This window comes from Phaenicophaeus curvirostris, chromosome 8, assembly GCF_032191515.1.
Source record: "Phaenicophaeus curvirostris isolate KB17595 chromosome 8, BPBGC_Pcur_1.0, whole genome shotgun sequence".
NCBI lineage: Eukaryota > Metazoa > Chordata > Aves > Cuculiformes > Cuculidae > Phaenicophaeus > Phaenicophaeus curvirostris.
The window spans coordinates 37,816,075-37,834,956 of NC_091399.1; the positions used below are offsets into that span (position 1 = coordinate 37,816,075).

The 18,882-nt window shown below is 49.5% G+C and overlaps 1 protein-coding gene across 1 annotated transcript in view; it reads left to right on the forward strand.

The window, feature by feature from the left end:
- SGIP1 (SH3GL interacting endocytic adaptor 1) overlaps positions 1 to 18,882 on the forward strand; it is a 54,649-nt gene that overhangs the window by 34,083 nt on the left and 1,684 nt on the right. Inside the window, exons 14-22 of the mRNA XM_069861973.1 lie at positions 710 to 784; positions 6,209 to 6,330; positions 7,180 to 7,306; positions 10,722 to 10,781; positions 16,106 to 16,217; positions 16,620 to 16,775; positions 17,244 to 17,376; positions 17,661 to 17,863; positions 18,454 to 18,518. Of these exons, the coding sequence (XP_069718074.1) occupies positions 710 to 784; positions 6,209 to 6,330; positions 7,180 to 7,306; positions 10,722 to 10,781; positions 16,106 to 16,217; positions 16,620 to 16,775; positions 17,244 to 17,376; positions 17,661 to 17,863; positions 18,454 to 18,518 (1,053 nt within the window). The remainder of the gene's footprint in view (positions 1 to 709; positions 785 to 6,208; positions 6,331 to 7,179; positions 7,307 to 10,721; positions 10,782 to 16,105; positions 16,218 to 16,619; positions 16,776 to 17,243; positions 17,377 to 17,660; positions 17,864 to 18,453; positions 18,519 to 18,882) is intronic.

The window sequence follows — 18,882 nt, forward strand, 5'->3', positions numbered from 1 at the left end:
TTTTCCTCCTCCTTAGCTGCAGAGTTATTCTTTCCTTATTCCCTCCCTTCTTTTCCCCCTCACTAGCCATTAGCACAACTTATTTCATGCCAAACCCGGCCCTGGTGGTATCAGGTGGCCAGTGCTGAGGTCAAGGCAATCTCCAGCCATGTCACTGGCTTGGAAGGGGATTGTGATGCTTATGATAGAAGTGGCTGCTGAATGAATGGTACTAAGGCACATCCAGATCAGCCACAGGGCCTCCTGGGCTGGTCGTCTGGGAGGTTTGGACTCCAACGCTATTTATACCTGCTTTGCAAAAATGCCCCTGTAAAGCAGCTTGGGCTTAATTAGCCACGGCATTCCTCTTCCCGGATCCATGTGGCATGGGCATGTGCAAAATGTGGAGGCAGATATATGCCTCAGAGGCTACAGGTTTTAATTAAAATGTTAATTCAGGTTTTAAGAAAAGAGTACAATCTTAGACTTAAAAACAACCCAAAAGATTAAAACCCAACAAAAAAGGCCACTGATGGCTGCTTGTCGCTCATCGAAACACTGCAAAACCCAAGGCTGCAGGGATGCTCTTGCTCACCCAGCAATCATCCCAGTGGTGCTGCAGCTTTCTGCTTTGCACCTCACGCTGCTGGGTCCCCCTTTCCCAGCAAACACTGTGTATTTCCTAATGCACTATAACTGAGTTTTTTTCCCCCTCTGTTCTGTTTTGCAGCACCTCCACCACTCCCACCGAAGAACATCCCGGCCACGCCGCCACGCACTGGCTCTCCTCTGACAGTGGGAATAGGTAAAAGCTGCCCCACCACACCTCGTTCCGCGTGTCATTGTACAGACTGACCAGGAGCCCGGGGAGCTGTGCTGGGGGGTCAGGTCCCTGTGACTGTGTTTCAGACACGGATTTGTCCCCCGTGTACCCTCTTTCCCTTGTATTTATGGTGCTTCAGTGGATGCTGCAGTCAAGGTGATGCTTTAGAAGTGGTGTAAAGATGTTTCTGACTCCTGAACCAATGTTGCCCTGGTGAAATTAATGCTCTCTCCTCCCCCTGCCTTGGGTATTGGTCACTTTTAGAAATGAAATGCAACTCTAGCCTTAAAGTCCTCCTTAAAATCAGGAATAACTAGAGAGCCGTTCCTGCCTGGAGTGGCACTGCACAGTCTGTGTTTATGAATGAACTGTGGCACCTGCCTGTGCCAGGGGGGCTGCTCCTGCCTTTTCTGCCCTCTGGAATTCCTGGGAAGGTGGGAAAATCCTCTGTGGTTAGGTAGCTGGGGATGGTGAGGGGACAATATAATGCAGATGGCGAGGGGGGAGGAGAAGCGAATAGTACCTAAAGTAAAGGATTGAAAGACATTAAGGACATAAGGTGCTTATAAGCATATAATTCATGGTGCTGACTAAGTGCTCTCTGCTGGAGCTGCAGGTTTTGAGGGAGCGTGGGCAGTCCCTGGCTGCATGGGCACATGCATACAGAGCACTGTGGCGTGCTATCAAAATTGCCATAAAAGAATCCCCTGCGCGGAGCTTACTGTTCTACTCATCAATACTTCATTCATGCTCTCATATCTTGATCTTTCTATGTATTGAAGCAGCCAGGTGGATGGAGTGTCCACCTGCACGTGTAGATTCACCCACATGAGCAACTGCCATGCCCAGCCAGCTGTGATGGTTTCTTTGCTGGGGTCTGGCTTGCTGCACGCTGCAGCCTGTGCATCAAGTAAAGCAACAGGCAGTGGTCTATTTTATTCTGGTTTAGCAAACTATATTTTATTCCCTAAATGTAGACCACAGATGCCTCCCCCCGAAACAGGAATAATGGTGAAACCAGGACCTCTGAGGGCACGTTAGTTTTAGCAGTATGTGTGTGGCAGTAGCAAGAGCCATGGGCTCCTGTGCTACGCTGGTGCTGTGGCCACACGCTGCCCTCATCTTTGCTTTGTCCTTGCTCTGTGCAAAAACGAGTTACCAAGTCCTGGGTAGCCTGCCCAGCAGTAGAGAGCTGCCCGCTCCCCAAGCTCCAGCCCTTGGGGAAGAGAAATGCAAGAAAACGGAGTAGGAGAGGAAGGATTGAGGATCTCCTTTCTCTGGATGTGTAACGCTTTGTTGATGAATCCCCCCTCTGTGTTGGTTATGAAGTCAGATTTGAACGCTGATTTACAGTAGCTTAATTAGTGAGTAGAGCCCTAAAGTATGTTTTTCTGCTGCTGCTTAAAACTGAAGTACATACACCCCATCCACTTTCCTGTACTGCATGCCTAGTGCTGATGGCTGACAGTGTCAAGCCAGCATGTTTATATACATATATATACATATATGTATATGTTACTATAAGTGTATATACAGTGGTGCGTGCAAGAGAGCTTTAGGTTACTGGGTTGAGTGTGTAAGTTTAATATCTGCTGATAATTCAGAGTGATGATAAAGACATAATGATGACATTTAAAGAATACATAATGAAGGCTGGGACCTCGCTGTAAATACGGACCATTGTGTAGGAAGCAACGGAGAAAGAGTGCTTGTCTTGTGATGCATGCTACCTGTTATGTAGTGTGTGTCTTCCACTCCAGTGTGGTTCGTTATACATTGCACATGAATTATATCCCCTGGCAGCTTATAAGAAAAAATCCTTTTAAAGCATCTCCTCTAGAAAGTAGCTGACGTAGAGCCCTGTAGAGAATAGCGTGACTATGGCTCTCTCAGTTAATGCTAAGTGTAAAATAAACTGCTTTGACCACAGGAGGGGACCAGACAGCAGCAGAGCTCAAAAGGGACAAACTTCCGTCCATCAATGACTTGGACAGCATTTTTGGCCCTGTGCTATCCCCCAAGTCTGCTGCTGTTAACACAGAAGACAAGTGGGTCAATTTTTCTGATCAATCCCCGGAAAACACGACTCCGGAGTTGACACCCCAGGAAAAAGCGGGGTCCCCGCCAGTGGCAGTGGGCAGCCCAGCCAACGCTCCAGTGGCTGAGCCCTCCCGCCCGCTCCCTTCACCGCTTCGCCTGGAAGATGTTCCCAAGAAGGTTTCTGAGCAGCCCTACCTTAAGGATGATAACTTGGAACCCGCCTCTCCCAAAGATTTTGGGCTGGGCCAAAGAGCGACTCCGCCACCCCCTCCACCGCCCACCTACCGGACGGTGGTCTCCTCACCTGGACCAGGTGCCAGCAGCGGCACGGGAAGCACCAGTGGTACGTCCTATGGTGTTGGGTGTGCTTCGGTGTGGCCATGACCGCATCTGCCATCCCTTCCCACCTGGTTGTGCCTATGCCCAGCACCTGTGCTTCCACCTGGCCGTCTCGTGTTTCCACATTTGGCGTCTGCCGTCAGCCTCCTGTGTTTTCTCCCCTGCTCCTTGCTGCATGTCTGATGGTTGGATGGGTCTGACAGCCTTTCCCCAAAGCTCCTGCGAGCTACCCTTCCCACCTCTGCTGCATAAATAAACCCCTGATGCAAAATTTGGCATAGGATTGCCATTGCTGCACCTCTGTCCTCAGGAGGCTTCAAAGTGAATATAGATGGAAACATTTCAGGCTAGTAATCTGAGCAAGCTTCAGAACTAGGGGGGTTTAAATCTGTGGCAGATGGGTCGCCATACACCATCACTCCAGGGTTGCTGAGATCAGATAATTGGCAGCTCAGAGGTTGCATGGGTCTGAAAGGCACTTGGTCCCTCTCTGCTGTCCCTCTGGAGAAATCAATTTCCAGGGTAAACCTCTCAGGAGGGCAGAACCCGATAGGTTTGTCTGGTGTGTGCTGTCTACCTGACTTTATCTGCTTAATTATAAATGTCTGAGTGTCCGTTAAGGCAAATGAGCTCATTGGAGATCAGCTGACACAGGATCTCCCATAGTGCTTGAGAAGGTGCAACCTAATATGTTATTTGAAGATGACTCCAGGGCACTTATTGTATCAGCACAGCCAGGTTGCACAAATCCCTGTCCCCACCAGCCCCTGTGCTGCTGTCCTGTGTACATGAAAAAATATTTTTGAGAGCATTACCCCCACAGAGCCTCACAGGCACCTTTGCCCTTGCAGGTAGTGGTGGGAGTTGATGGATGTGCCCAGTCATGTGAGCTTGAAAGCTGTGCCATCTGCTTTGGTGGGAGGTGCTACTTCTGGGTGTGGGGGGGGGCGTTGCTGGGGTGTCCCCTTGAGTGTGGCTGTTGCCGCAAGTGTGGCTTTGCTTTGGTGGTGGTGGCTTTTTCTGTGCCAGTTTGGTAAGGCAGAGCTGCACGGGGGGTGGTGGAGATCTGCACAGGGGCTGCAATGTCCTTATCCTGCTAGTACTGGTTGGAGCCATGAGTTTCTGAGGGAGATTGGCAGCAGGAAACAGCGAACTTCTTCCTATACTGCTCTCCACCCTGATGCCAACAGAGCAACTGCCTTGCCTGAGCAGAGAGATGCAGGATGGGGACGCGCTGGTGGCTCTGTGTGTGAGGATGGCTGAAGAAACCCCACTCCCATGAACCAGGCGTGGATGGACTTCTGTGGCAGTGCTGCTTGCTTGGGAAGATCTGTATCTCTTCCCCAGAAGTTATCTTCTGTCTCCCTTCTGCTGAACTACTTGCTGACACCTCAGCCTTACCCAGCCCAGTGCAGGACAGTGACCTGGAAAAATGCAGAACCTTGAAATACACCCACTAAAATCATGCAGATCTTCAGAATGCTGCATTCCACAGCAGCCGATCTGGGTGCATGGTGTGCATCCTCCACCCTTCCCACTCCTGCCCTGCTCTTTCTGCTGTTCTGAGGCCCCTTTCGCTGCATCCTGCCCTGGGGATGTCTGGCTTTGGGATGCTGTAGGGCAGAGCCATCCCAGGACACCCTCCTGCCATCAGATCCTGCAGGACTCTGGCTTTGGGGTATCACTGAGGCAGGGATGGGGGTTTGCTGTCCCACCCTGTCGGTTTCCCAGGGACCTTAATTACTGGAAGAATAAACCTCACTGGATGAAGTCTGATGTCTGATGGGGCTTTGGCTAGATGGTGGCTCCTGACCCTGGGAGAAATGTGCCCTCAAAGTCTCCATCTTGTGATGCTCATTCAGTGCTGCTGGGTTACTTTCCCTGAATAATTCCTGTTTTGACAGGCTTTTATTGCGATAAGGAAGGAAAAAAGGAATTCTGGTTCCCAAATTAGGCTTCTAAAAAAAATTGTTTGAATTTAGCAGTTGCACAAATAAATGGCCAGGATTTACTTTCTTCAAACTAGCCCATCTCTCATCTCAGCTTTCTGTCTCATTTTTATAGATGTAGCTTTGATATTTCCTTCATCTGAGCTATCACCCCAAAAAATTAGTAAACTGGTTCTCTTGTAAGCAGGAAAAAATGAAGTTAAACTTATCTAATTGCCACTGTGAGCAAAATGCACTACTCTGCGGGTTGTAATGTGCTGCTGTGCTCCAGGGAGGCTGGTGGCAATTGCCAACTTGATCAGCTGTCCTGCAATGGGGTCTGCTTCCCCCTCCTGGCTTCTGCCACCCCTCTCGTCTTGGTGCAGTCTCCGTCCACTCTGTACAGCACCAGTTATTGCTGAACCTACCTGGAAGGAATTTCTGTATACAGGGAAAACCAGTCCTATTGGGTATCCTCTTAAGCACCTGTTAAAACTAATTTGCATCTTTGATTGCAAAAAGTCTCCCTTCGTGGCAAGGCAGCAGCCACTGGGGATCACATAAACCCCAAGGACAGCACCCTTTTGTTCTCTGAAACTCTCCCAGAGGGCTGGGAAATGCTTTGTGATCCCAGCAAATCAAATAACCTCCTTCTTCCTCCTCTTTGCTTGGACAAAGCTTTGCCCCACTCACCAAGACCCCTCATTCCCATGGTGGAGGATCAACCATGCTCAGCCCAGGAGCTTGTGGAGCCCTGGGAGCTGTGGCATCAGCGTCAACTGCTGCAGGGGTTAAGCATCATTTTTCTGGAAAGCTGTAAGACTCCTCCAATGGTCATTTTGCCTGGTGCTCCTGGCTGATGGGGCCACATAGCCGGCACAGGTGGGAAGCCCCTGCAAGAAATGCATTGGCATCAGCAATCCAAAAAACGCTTGTCTCCTGTGCAAAGCTGCTGCTGAGGAGCAATGGCCAAGGGGAGCTTGTGCAGGGTGTGTGCGTGCCCATGCTGCTGGAGCCTTTGCTTCATGTATGGAGGAGATGGGCACTGGTAGCAGTGGTAGCCAGCCTGTGGCGCGCTCACGTCTCCTATTTGTTACAGGTTCCTCGTCCCCGGCTCGTCCTGGCACGCCGCTGGCCGCTTGCAGCACTCCCCCACCACCGCCACCCCGGCCTCCCTCCCGGCCCAAGCTGCCCCCTGGCAAACCTGCCGTCGCCGATGTGGTACGTTCCCAGCTGCGAGTGGGACGTGGCATGCACCGGGGGTTGATGGGTCTGTGTTTTCAGTCCGGTGAGACAGATTAACAGAGCGGAGTAAGTCATTAGGAGTGAGCGTACCGCTGGCTGCTGCCTGGACTGGTTAGGGTTTTCTACACTTTATTTGTTGAGATGAATTATACCTGGGAAATAGCCGCGCGTACCTCCTGTTCTGCCTGCTGGTAACGTCAGCCATGGGAGAGCAGTGGTCTGCAGTCATGGTAAAGGCAGAAAACAGGTACAAAAAGGGAGGGTGCCCATAGGAAGGGTCTGACCGTCCCAGGAAGGCTGGGGGAGAGGTGGCCAGCAATCCTCAGTGGGGCTCCCTACCGCTGTACCACACCAGCTGGGCTGCTGGCCACACCCCACCACCCCAGGCTGCTTCAGGTAAATCACAGAGAATTTTTTGATTGATATTATTCCTGAAGGATCCCTAAGGACCCAATGAACTGCTCTTAAGTGAGCTGGCACATAGTGGTCACTGGTCCCTTCCTAATGCCTTGTGCATTAAATCTATCCTGCAGCCACTGGAGCTCCCATCCTCAGTGTGTATCGAGGCTTCAAATGCCCAGATCCACAAGATGGTGGGAATCATCTGCAATTTTTCTAGGTCCAGACTAAGATGCTAATGGCACTAAAAGAACTCGAGTTGTTCAGTTTTGTGATAATGCAGCGGGGCGGCCCTGGGACAACAGCAGAGCTGCTGGCCTGAAAGTACAGAGGGTTACAACTTCAGGCAAAAGCTTCTGTTTGTTTGATGCAAATGTCACTGTGGATATTTTCTTTAACCTTCTGCTGTTTTATGTTTTTCTACAGTCCAGGCCTTTTAGCCCTCCTATTCACTCATCCAGTCCTCCTCCGATAGCACCTTTAGCCCGTGCTGAAAGTACTTCTTCCATATCTTCTACCAATTCCCTGAGTGCAGCCACCACTCCCACTGTTGGTAAACACATACAGCACTGCTGTTCTTTCACCTTTCTTATCTCTGAATATCCTTAAAAGATTCCTGAAACCTTTTCATCTGCTAGATCATTCTTTGGGCTTACATTCATTAATTTTCATCAGGTTTTTAAATGCAGAAAGGGATTTGAGGGATGTGTGGTGGATCATGATTGTGATGCTGCTAGGGAAGTTTTCTTTTTGTGTGAAAAATGAATGTTCGGTGAAGTTAGAGGTTATCACCAAGTGAAATATAACATAAAACATGCTTGTGGTCTCTAAATTGGGGCAAAATAAACTTTTTTTGCAGGGGATGTCTGTAACCTGGAGATGAGGGGGGCTGGAAGTCAGACCTTGAGATCCAGGAGACAACCAGTATTAAATCTCCTTGAATGTCTTAAATTCTCATTTCCCCTTAAAGAGTCAGGGGGAAATGGGATCTTGGAAAAAGGCTCTTCAAACCCTTAGCTTGACATGTCCTAGACCAGTACAACATGCTGCAGTTTTCTTTTGGATGAACATCCTGAAAAACATGTTTTTTGCTAAACCTCCCAGGTGTTCACAGGGCAAGACAAAGTCTGGCAGGCAGCTCCCAGGCTCTATGCACTGGGCATCCCTCCTCCCTGTCCTCCATCCCCTCCGTCCTGGCTGCCAGCACTCCCTCCTCAGCCATCCCTGCCATTCTACCTGGCTGCCAGTCCCCCTGCTCCTTGTTTCCTGCAGCTCCATCTTCTACTAGGAACATCTTCCTCCTTCCTTTTTTTTCCATGTTTTTTTTTTTGTGATGAGCACGCCTGGTTTGCCTAAGTAGGGAAGGAGCTTTACAGGCTGACATAGGCTGGCAGATGGGCTCTGTGGAGGGAGTGAAACCACGATGCTCTGGAAAATCAAACCTGGCTGGTGTTTGTGTGTGCTCAGCCACGGTCCTGGCTGCAGTGTCTCCCACTGCCTGCCACCTCATGAGGCTGTGGGGATCTGCAGCATCACCACCTCGACACTGTCTCTGGTGGCTGGAAGATGGTGTGGTGGTCTTAGCCACGCAGCAGGTGATGTCCCCAGGGTGCTGGTGGCCACGTGTCCACCCAAGCCCTCCCTGTAGGTTTGCAGGAGTCTCTGACCTGCGTCTCCATCCTGTTGTTTGCTTCACTCTCAAGGTGTTGTAGATGCTTGTGCCTGTTTCGCTCGCTGTTGGTCACCGTCGCAACATGCTGCTGGAAAAAAAAGTCTCTCAAGGAAGGGGCCAGCCAACCCTGACCATCCCCAGTGTGTTGGCTGGTGGTGTTGTCTGTGCCCACTGTCCTGCATCTGTGGCAGTGAGCTGATATCAGTGTGGCCCTGGGGCACCTGGGATAATGGGGGGAAACACAATTTTGGCAGAGGGAAGCTTCCAGACTGAAAACAGGGACGGTTGTGGGGGCTTCTGGAGGCCAGCAGGAGCTGGTGGGAGGCTGTGTGCTGGTCCTGTCGGCTGAGCAGGGGATGGCTTCCTTAGGCTCTCGTTTTAAAATTTACTTTTTTTCTTTCAAACACATGTTTTTTGTGAACAAATATTGCTGTTGATGTTTTAAATGACCTACCCACCCCCAGCAGTCAGGGCTCCATGCGGCTGCGTGGGGGATGAGAAGCTGTGCTCACGCGCCCCAGTGCCTCCCACCCCCTCCACAAGTGCTTTCCTTGAAAGAGAGGCAAAATCAGGGCTCTTTTGTCACCCCTTGGCAAGGGGGAACACTGAGTGCAGCAGCCAGGAGCAACACCCCCAGACTGCAGGCTTTGCACTTCCACTACTACAAAAACCAAACAGTGGATGCTGCATTGCCAGGATTTGGCTGGGGAAAAGGCATGGCAGTGCAGAGCCGGCATGCCTCAGGCAGGGACACACAGGCATCGGGACCTGCTCTGGAAAAGCCCAAGCATCTCCCTGTTGTCCTCACAACGTGGCTGAAGTGAGGATGGACACTGGCACTGGGGGATCGCTGGCAGTCGCCTCGCTGCGCCGGGCTGCAAACTGATAGGTAGGATGGAGGACTTCCAGCTTCTGGGTTTGTCATGCAGAAAGAGGAAAAGATAAGGAACGGTGTGTAGCACAGAGAGGGGTCAGAGCAGGGACTGGCAGGTCTGTGGATCCCATGGGAGCAACATGTGGCTGGGATACCCCAGCCTGGCCAGGGCTGCCCACAAGCCTCAACTTGATTCTGGGTCCGTCTCCACTGCACTCTCTGTCTCTTGTTTCCTGCGGCAAAGTCCAGCGGAGTTTGTCCAAGAGCATGTGGCAGAGTTATTTCATTTATTTGTTCCCCGTGCTGTTCTGGTTTGCTTTCATTGTGGTTGCATGTGCAGTCTGAATAATTAATTGTAAAGAAAGAAGCTGTTATTTCTGTGTCAGTGCTCCCTCCATTATTTCTCTCGTTAAAATCCTCCTCTGTCTTTTTGCGTTGATGCAGTGCGTTGCTTGATTTCATTTGGGATTTGTATTTTCTTTTTTGTTTTTTTCTTATTTTTTGGCTTTGCATTTCTTCTGTTTATGTTATCAGAAGATAATGCTTATATTGAAAAATTGCTTACATTTGGAAGGTGCTATGAAATGCCTGTGAAATGCCTGCAGGTACTGTACTAGCAGGGCATTTTTGAGACATCTGGCTTTTGAGCCGGCAGCTGTGGGTGCCCCTGTGCCCCACCACCCATCGCTCACAGCACCTTGCATGACAGTTTCTCAGTGATAAAAAGGACCGTGAGCTGAAAGGCTGTTACCTCCTGAGTTAAAAAGGGTTAATATAATTTTTTCCCCCAATCCTTGTCTATTTCAGCAGTACCTGGTGCCTAATGTGGCTTTTGAGGTGGTGTGAGTGCAGGGACCTGGTGGTTCTAATGGAAAAGTAAAAATTCCAGCTAGGGGTTTCCTGCTTTGTGGGTGTGTGTCTGTTCGCTTGAAACTCTCGTGTCCTAAAATACAATGGAAGATACCTGTGTTTCACTGTCACTTATTTTGCACACCGGCGTGGCATGCGGTTGCAGCATCCCACCGGAGAAATGCTCACTGCTGCTGTTGTACGTGGCAGAGACATCGTGGGAGGCGAAGAAGATAAGGTGTTTGCCAAAATCAGGGCAGTTAGAATATGCTAACAGGGTGCATGAGCGAGAAGCCTCTTTACTCTAGGCAAAAGAGAAAATGCTCCAAAATCCTTACCAAACGAGCAAAATTACTCTTCCATCTGGGCTTCCATAGCTTTGCTTTCTGCTTTCTGTTTCCTAAGCCAAAACCAGAGTCTAAAATCTCCCTGCTTTCCTTGCACGTGAACAGCTTGCAGCACTTCGTCCCCTACCCGTAGCGAGGTAAATGACCTGCTCTGTGACTCACACTGTGTCCTTCTCTCTCCCTCTCCTTAACCTTTCCCATCCCGCTTCAACTCCTGGCCATACAGAGAATGAACAGCCTTCCCTCGTTTGGTTTGACAGAGGAAAGTTTTATTTGACTTTCGAAGGTAAGTAGTGCATAGCATACCCGGTAACCACTTGCTCCCCTTGCTCTTGCTCTCTGACTCCCAGGGTTTCCTTCAAAGGCTCCAGTCCGGCTTTCCATGCGAAATGCTATGGCTACTTAGATGACATCGCAAGTTTGACCAGAATAATTTTGATTTGATTTGTGCTATTTATCCCAATGATCTGTTTTCTTGTTTGTTTATCAAAAAAAACCAACAAAACAAACCAAAACTCAAAACAATATTCTTGTACCGGGACTGCGGTGAAAACCAGAGAGCGAAACCACTTGCACTGCCGAGGAACTTGACTCTGTCAACCAGGGCTTCTTTCTACTCTCCTTCGCGAGCTGCTAGTTACCCTGAGCAGGCTGTGGCACAATGTGGTTAATTAAAACCCAAAAGGTGACAGATTCACTGCCAAGCCGGGCCTCCTCCCTGCCTCCCATCAGATTTTTCCATGGTGAGGGGTAGGGAGCATGACAGTACTGCTAGCAAGCGTAGCCAAAATGCCACCAGGTTGTGCTGCCGGGCAGCTGGTCAGAGATGGTGTGGATTTTGGGGTCCCTTGTTGATGAGAGGCGCATTGGGAGGATGTAGGGGCTAGACAGATTGTTGTGGGGCAGCTGGCAGCTTCTCTGAGCAGCATCACATCTCAGAGGGGGAAGAGGCAGGAGTGCCTGGGCAGCCAGCTCTGCTCCAAGAGCTCCAAGGCTTTGATGGAAGACTCATCTCACAGATAACATTCCTACACTTTTCTGTGGAAAAAAAAAACCCCAGTAAATTCGTGAATAGGTGATATAAAACCCAAAGGAAGCACTTTGAAGCTGTTGTGGTGCTTGCAGGCAGTGCTGAGCTGTGGCTGGATGGGGACGCTGCCAGCATGAGGCTGCCATGGGTCCCATGGGTCTCACTTTCTGTGAAGCAGGCAACCCATGAAGTGTGCCCTCACCAGCAGGCTGCCAAGTGGTCTGGGTGTGATGCCACAGCAACAGCAGAAGGCAGGGATGGAGGTGGTGGTGACCAGGGGAGCTGGTTTCTTCTTTCCTTCCTTCTTGCCTTTTAATCGCTCACAGCCGCAAGGCCCTAAAGTCCCTGCTCTGATGGCAACTCCCAGATAACACCTAGGAAGGGGCCAGGGAGGAAGTTCTTCCTCCCAGTTCTCATTGCAGTTTTGCTGTTTCTTGCAAAACAACCTTCCTGGGTTTCTCTTCCTAGCTACCACCTGCCCATCTAGAGCTTCAAAAAGAGCTGAGTACAGTAGGGACAGGGGCTGATGAGGGCTGTGCTGGCTGATCGCTGCATCAAAGCTGCTGTCTTTGAGCATTATCCCTCAGTACATGTATCCTGGTACTGCAGATCCCTACTGACCCCCCTACTCTGTGATTCCTCCTCCTCCTCACTCAGTCTAGCACCAGCACTGTGAGCACCTCTAGCATTTGGGGGCTTTCCTGTGGTTCTGTATATTATGGTTTTGAATGGTACATTAGAATTCTCCTACTTTGTTATGGCAGTGTGAATGGTCCAAAGTATGAGGTGGATTTGTCCCCTGCTCCCTGGCTGAGCCCTTCAACAGTGTGGGTCACACTGGCTGGCACAGCAGCAGAGTTCTGGGCGTGGGGCACTGGCTCCAGGCTCAGCTCACATCTGGGAAAGAGCTATCTCACTTCCACACACTGCATTGCCTGATCTACCCCTAAATCTCTGGGTCCAATTTTAAAAAAAGCTAAACTTCAGTGCTCATCTCTAGGGACAGGACAGGAGATCTGTTGAGTTTGGCATCTGTAACTTGGGGCATGAAATGCCAGGAAAGAAATCATCTTTGTCACCAGATTCAGAGTATTCTTTGCTAAGATCTGTGTATTCCCAGAAGATGGGGTAGTTTGTTTGTGCATGAACAGATGTGGGGCAGCCTCGGTGATGCTCTCCTGGATACATGGGCAGAGCTGTGTACAGGGATCACTGATACTTAGTGGTTGTTACTCCACAGTCTGTTTTCCATCTTTGTGTAGGGAAGAATAAGGCAAATGAACCTGGTGCACTGCCTATGGCTGGATCCAAAGCTCCATAAAGTGGATTTCTTCTTTCTCCAGTATTATCAGTTCATTTTACCAAAATGAAGTTTCTAAAAATGACTTCTGAGACAGTCACTGAAAAGCCAGATTTTTGGAGGAGGCATGCCACATTATGGGCTCTAACTAGACTTGTCTCTCAAGTTTCTGGAAAATAATTTCTGTGCTTAAAATAGAGAGAGTACACTCCTTTTTTTACATTAAAGTTTTTATTTAAAAAGCTGTTCAGTCTCTGAAGCAATTAAGAGAAGAACATATAGGTTGATGGGGGAAGAGTGGAGGGAACTGAGAGCCCTGAATGTCAGTTACAGCCCACATGATTTTATTCAGTCAGGTTAGAAATGTGGAGGATGTTTTGCCACTGTTGCTGTTCAGATTAAGCCTGATTTTCAAGGCCAGTTGAGCATGGTAATAGAGATGCATGAGATGAGCCAGTGTATCCTTTTACATACTACTTTTCATTTTGGAGAATGAAGAAGTCTCATATATGTACAGAGAAACAGTGGAAAAAATGAGAGATTGAAAATCAGGGAAAAGGCATGTTGGTATGAGAGGATGTTCTGATGTTCTATTGTGAGGTCTGGACTAAACCTGGCTGCAGCTGGAGCGTATATGTTTGGGAATACTTTTCCCTCTCCTGAAGAATAATGATTATATTGCTAAGGATCATAGGCTTTGCTGCTGCTGGACCACTGCTACAGACTTTCCTCTTGCCTTGCTTGCCAAAATAAGCTTGATGTTCCTCTACTGGGGGAAACCCTCAGTTTTCACTCCTCAATGGCCAGTCTGCATTCATATTTTTGCATCTTATCTATGCTTCTGCAGAGGTGTGATGAGAACATCCCACTCGTCTGCGTTTGGCTGGATTTGACATGCTGGGAGGTTATTGCTCTGGGTTTGTGGGGGTGAGGATACACTCTCTGCCCTCTCTGATAACCCAGCAATGGCCACTATGCAAGGAATTTAATAAGAATACATCCCCTGTTCTGCAGTGCTGCCCTGTGATTCTGCATGGCTGCGATACTCTGTGTGATCGATGGCTTTGGGGAGCTGCCCGTGCCTTCATAGGTGGTTGGCACTCACATGAAGTGTCTGCTCTCTAAAGGGAGGCCTGCCAAGCCCCTGTTTGCATAGCTGGGGGCGGTGTCCTCAGAAAAGGAAGACTTGGGGAGTTGCACTGGGGTCGTTAGGATAATAAATGTGTGTGTGGCAGTGGGTCTGTCGTGTGTGGGCAAGATGCTCAGTCTGCCCATCCTGTGTGCTGGGGCAGCTGGTCGCGCTGCACTTACTGAGCATTGTTATTTCGGGCTGCGGCTGAAATCACTTATTCCCCCGAGCCTTTTAAGATGTGTGACCAAGAGGGAGACGTGAGGTTCATTAAATTTTTACACCCTTTTAGGCTACATTAGACATTTGAAGGGAAAATCCCAGCACCAGAGAGGCTCATCTGTGCCTTAAGGAGAGAGCGACTTTGGTTTTATAGATTAATGTGCTGCCTGCACAGACGCATTTGTAAGGCGTGAGGAATCCTTCTTATCTGCAAATGCCACAATTTTTTTTCACAATTATTACAACAGAACTCAAAGTGTAATTTAAGTGACAGAAGTGCTTTCCCTAGGAGATGCTATGAATCCTGGTTTCTTGCACCCAAACCCTATCACTTACTTGCACAAAATTTGCAACAGCGAGTTAGGACCTTACTTTAGATCCACAAAAATCTGTGGCAGATTGTTTAAATGCAAGGCAAAAAGCAACAGGCAACAGGATAGTGGTGGAAAGTGGCAGATAAAAAAGGGAGTGAATTATTTTTTATGGTAGTCCAAGCAGAAAAGCAGGAGTTCACCAGGAACACGCTGTATTTTGCTCAGTTACTTTGCTTTGCCTTCCTGCAGAGGTGCTGTCCTTCCCCAGGCCAGCATTTAATCTTGTATGGCTTTGGCTGAAGCTGGCACACAAAAATGCTTGCAAAACCCTGGGCTGAATTAACAGCCCATTTCACTTGCCTGATTTAGACCCTGTAAATAAAGGTAACAGAGTAAGGGAATGTTGGGGTGCCTGGGTCAGCTGCCCCGCTGGAGACCTTTGATATTACTTTTTAGCTGGTTTGGGGTAAAATAATCTTCGTGCTTAACCTGGTGTACAGTCTATGGCATTAAAAAAAAAGGTTCTAAAACAGTGCAATGCACAAGAAGATATAAGGCTGAGCTGGTGGTGCCAGGGTAGGATTGGTGATGTCTTGAGGACTTTTTTTGGGTTCCTGGGAGATCAGTGCCTTGTATGTCAGGTGGGTGACCAAACAGTAACCCCAGGCTGATCTTTTGACACTTTCCCCAGGGGCGAGGCAAAAGCTTTGCCATGCCAACAGCCCCCACTTGCTCTCCTCTCAGTGGTGGGCACAGGGAGTGGGACTTCACCTCCCTCACAGGGTTTCCAGCACACCCAAGGCTTCTGGCGTTCACTTGCAATGATGCTTTCACCCTCAAATGTTTTTCAGAGACAGACATCCTTGGCCAGCAAAGGGAAACCTTTGTCTGATTATGCCGGGCTGAATTACTTTAGAGCCTCGCTACCGTCTATGGACACACAGCATGACGAAAGCAAACTTTTCCCCTTTATTTTATCATCCAACTAAGCTGCAGATGGATTGATCTAGCTTTTGCACCCACAGTCCCACGTTCTCGTCCGTAGTTCCAGATTGCTGATGATTTGCAGATTTGCGGCGTTATATTGCACGCTGTGTGGGGTGAGCAGCCAGGCAGGGGGCTTGCCAGGCATTCCAAGGGGGTGTGCCAGGGATTGCAGGGGTCCCCGCAGGTTGGGCTCTTCACAGACAGGAGTTCTGGCAGCGTTTGGGGGAGGCTTCCAATATCCCGCTTCCCTGCAGGCAGGCTGAGCACTCCAGCCAAGAGAGAGTGAATGTCTGCAGCCCCTCTTTCCTCGGGGACAGAAACCTACAGCAAAACTGTCATGCAAAGCCTGCCGTGTGGCAGCCCCTCTGGAACGTGCTGGGGGAATGCTGCTGCCCTGCATGCTGCTCATGGCTGGGGCTTCTTCATTATTTTCTTTGCTTGCTTTTTGGTGGGGGGATAGATATTTTAAAGATGTTTTGAAAGCCTCATCCAAAGCCTGGGGGAATTTTTCTTAATGCTTGTCCATAAAGCTAGGCTGGGTCTCTCAGTGAGCCTCCCCTCGCCCCCGGGTGGGGAGCAGTGCATTTCTTTCTGCACGTAAGAAGCAGAGGATTTCACTCTGTTGCAGGCTCGTCACGAGGACCGAGTCCCCTCACCATGGGGGCACAGGACACCCTGCCAGTTGCTGCTGCCTTCACGGAAACTGTCAATGCATACTTCAAAGGCGCAGACCCAAACAAGTAGGTGCTGACTGATGGGGTCTGGGTGTTGATACTGGGGTCCTGGAGTCGGGACGTGGGGTGCTATGGAGGCTGTGGTGAGCATCTCAAGGGATGGAAGGGAGGAAGGGAGGTGTTCTGGGCTCAGCATGAAGGTGCTAGGATGTCAGTGCACTGCACCAGGCAGGGTCCAGGATGCTCCTGGAGTGTCCTTATATGCATCGGTCCCCATCTCTAGCAGGCTGCCAGTCTTTGCTGCTGTTTCAGCTGGCTCTGGTTTAGGACCACAAGGGGCTCTTTACCCTGGTGTGGTGGGTGGGAGGTAGGGTGTTGTCACCACACCATCCCTGGCATGAATTCTCCCCTCCTGCTGCATTTTGAGCCCCCTGTTTCCTCCCCTTCGGTCTGTGTCTGGTGCTGCAGGTGTATCGTGAAGATCACAGGGGAGATGGTACTGTCGTTTCCAGCGGGCATCACCCGACACTTTGCCAACAACCCTGCTCCAGCAGTGCTCACCTTCCGTGTGCTGAACTACAACAGGCTGGAGCACGTCCTGCCAAACCCCCAGCTCCTCTGCTGGTAAGTCCCCGCCTCACCAGCATCCCAAAGGAAGGCAGGTTTCTGGAAAAGTAAGGTTCTTTGCAAAAATGCATGCCTTGAAGTGTCTTTCTTAGAAGCCCGCCCTGATTTTAGGAAAGAAACTGGCAAGACCCTGAATATTTGTGGGAGTACTTCCTCTGAGAGCAGCCCCTTGGCCAGGCAGAATAGCATTGGCAGAGATGAGCAAGTGCTTCAATGGGGTTTGCTCATTTTCTGCCTCACTCTGCTCATTAGACCTCCTGCTTGCAAAATGAAATAACCTACAGGTTGCATCCTCTGTGCCTGCCCAGAGGTATCTGAGGACAAGCCAGAGATGTGTGGGAGGGAGGCAGTATTTCTCTAAACATGGGACTAAATTCAGTCCCAGCTGGCAGCTGGCACTGCTGTCCTGCATGCTTTCTTCTGCCAAGGCAGCTTAAGCAAAGAGTTAATTCTCCCCCTGTGCAGTGACAACACACAGAGTGACACCAACACGAAGGAGTTCTGGGTCAACATGCCAAATCTGATGACTCACCTAAAGAAGGTATCGGAACAGAAACCGCAAGCCACCTATTACAATGTGGATATGCTCAAATACCAGGTAGGGTTTTTTTGTAAGATAAAACTGTGCCAAAAATGTGTGCCTAATTTGTAAATGTAAAGGACAGTATTTCCCTAGTGCAGAGTGGAGACAACGTGAGGTGGGGGCATGCTATCCCACTAGTCCTTTCTGTATGTCACTAGATTGTCTGATTTTGAGCCCAGCACAAACTTGCTATGAGAATACAAGGTATTGTCTCATCTGAAACCAAATGCGTGTCTGTAAAATGGGATTTCTCCCTCCACCCCTATGGAAACTAAATGTTTTTTCTGTCATTTTGGAAGGTATCTGCCCAGGGTATTCAGTCTACTCCATTAAACCTTGCAGTGAGCTGGCGGTGTGACCCTGCAAGCACTGACCTCCGCATTGACTACAAATACAATACAGAGGCAATGACCACACCAGTAGCTCTAAACAACGTCCAGTTCCTTGTCCCTGTTGATGGAGGAGTAACCAAACTTCAAGCTGTGCTTCCTCCTGCTGTCTGGTAGGAATTGCTCACTCAACGAAGAGCTCATTTGCTGTCTTGGCTGTGTCCCTGCCTAAAACAGCCAACCTGCCTACTGGCTGCAGGAGCAGGATCACCCTGGGGAAGTGGCTGCAAGTGGGAGCTGGGAGCGCAGTGGGGACCCAAACCTGTCCTCCTCTTCTAGGAGGAAGTGTGCAACCCCACTCTGATTTTTTTCCTTGCCATTCCTGCAAGAGAGCAGTCAGAGCTGAATGCATGTGTGCAGGCAGTGGAATAACAACCCCTATTTTGTGTTTTGGATACATTTATCCCATGCTCAGAGGGATGCACAACTGTTGCTGCCACAGGCAGAGTCACGCACATTTGCAGCAGGGAAGCAGAGCCTGGCCTGGCCCTGCTCTCTCTTGCCTGTTGTTCACCTGCAATGCAAGAGTGGCTTATTCCTGCCACTTATTTGGGTCAAAACAAAAGCCAAGGTTCCAGAATTGCAGCTCTGGAGAGCAGCACCAGAGCTGCTTCCTCAGCCCACACTGCCTTCAGCAAAATTCAGATGTCTCCTTTATAGCTTCTTGTTTCCTACAGAAATGCTCTTCTTCATCTGTTTTTAGGAATGCTGAACAGCAAAGGATATTGTGGAAGATACCCGATATCTCCCAGAAGTCAGAAAATGGAGGTAATCCTGCAAATATGCATGTTGTTAACTCCGAATACTTAAATCAGACACTGACCCGATTTTCATGTCTGCACACGAGTCAGGACACACAGGTTCCTGCTGGCACTTGCTGGGGGAGGATGCTATTTAAAGCTAGAAGCAAAGAGCTTTGAAAAGCAGGGCTATGTACCACTGGTACTGTTTTGCCAACCACTTTGGTGTCATGGGAGGTCATTAACACACTAGGTTTGGATGCAATTGTTTGCCAAGTCCTTTGCTCCATTGACCCTCTCTGCATTTGAAGGCTTTCACTCTCATGCCCAATGTTGCATCCCTGTTGGGGAGAGCACAGCCTCCTGTGGGTTGTTTTCCATGTGTCGCCCAT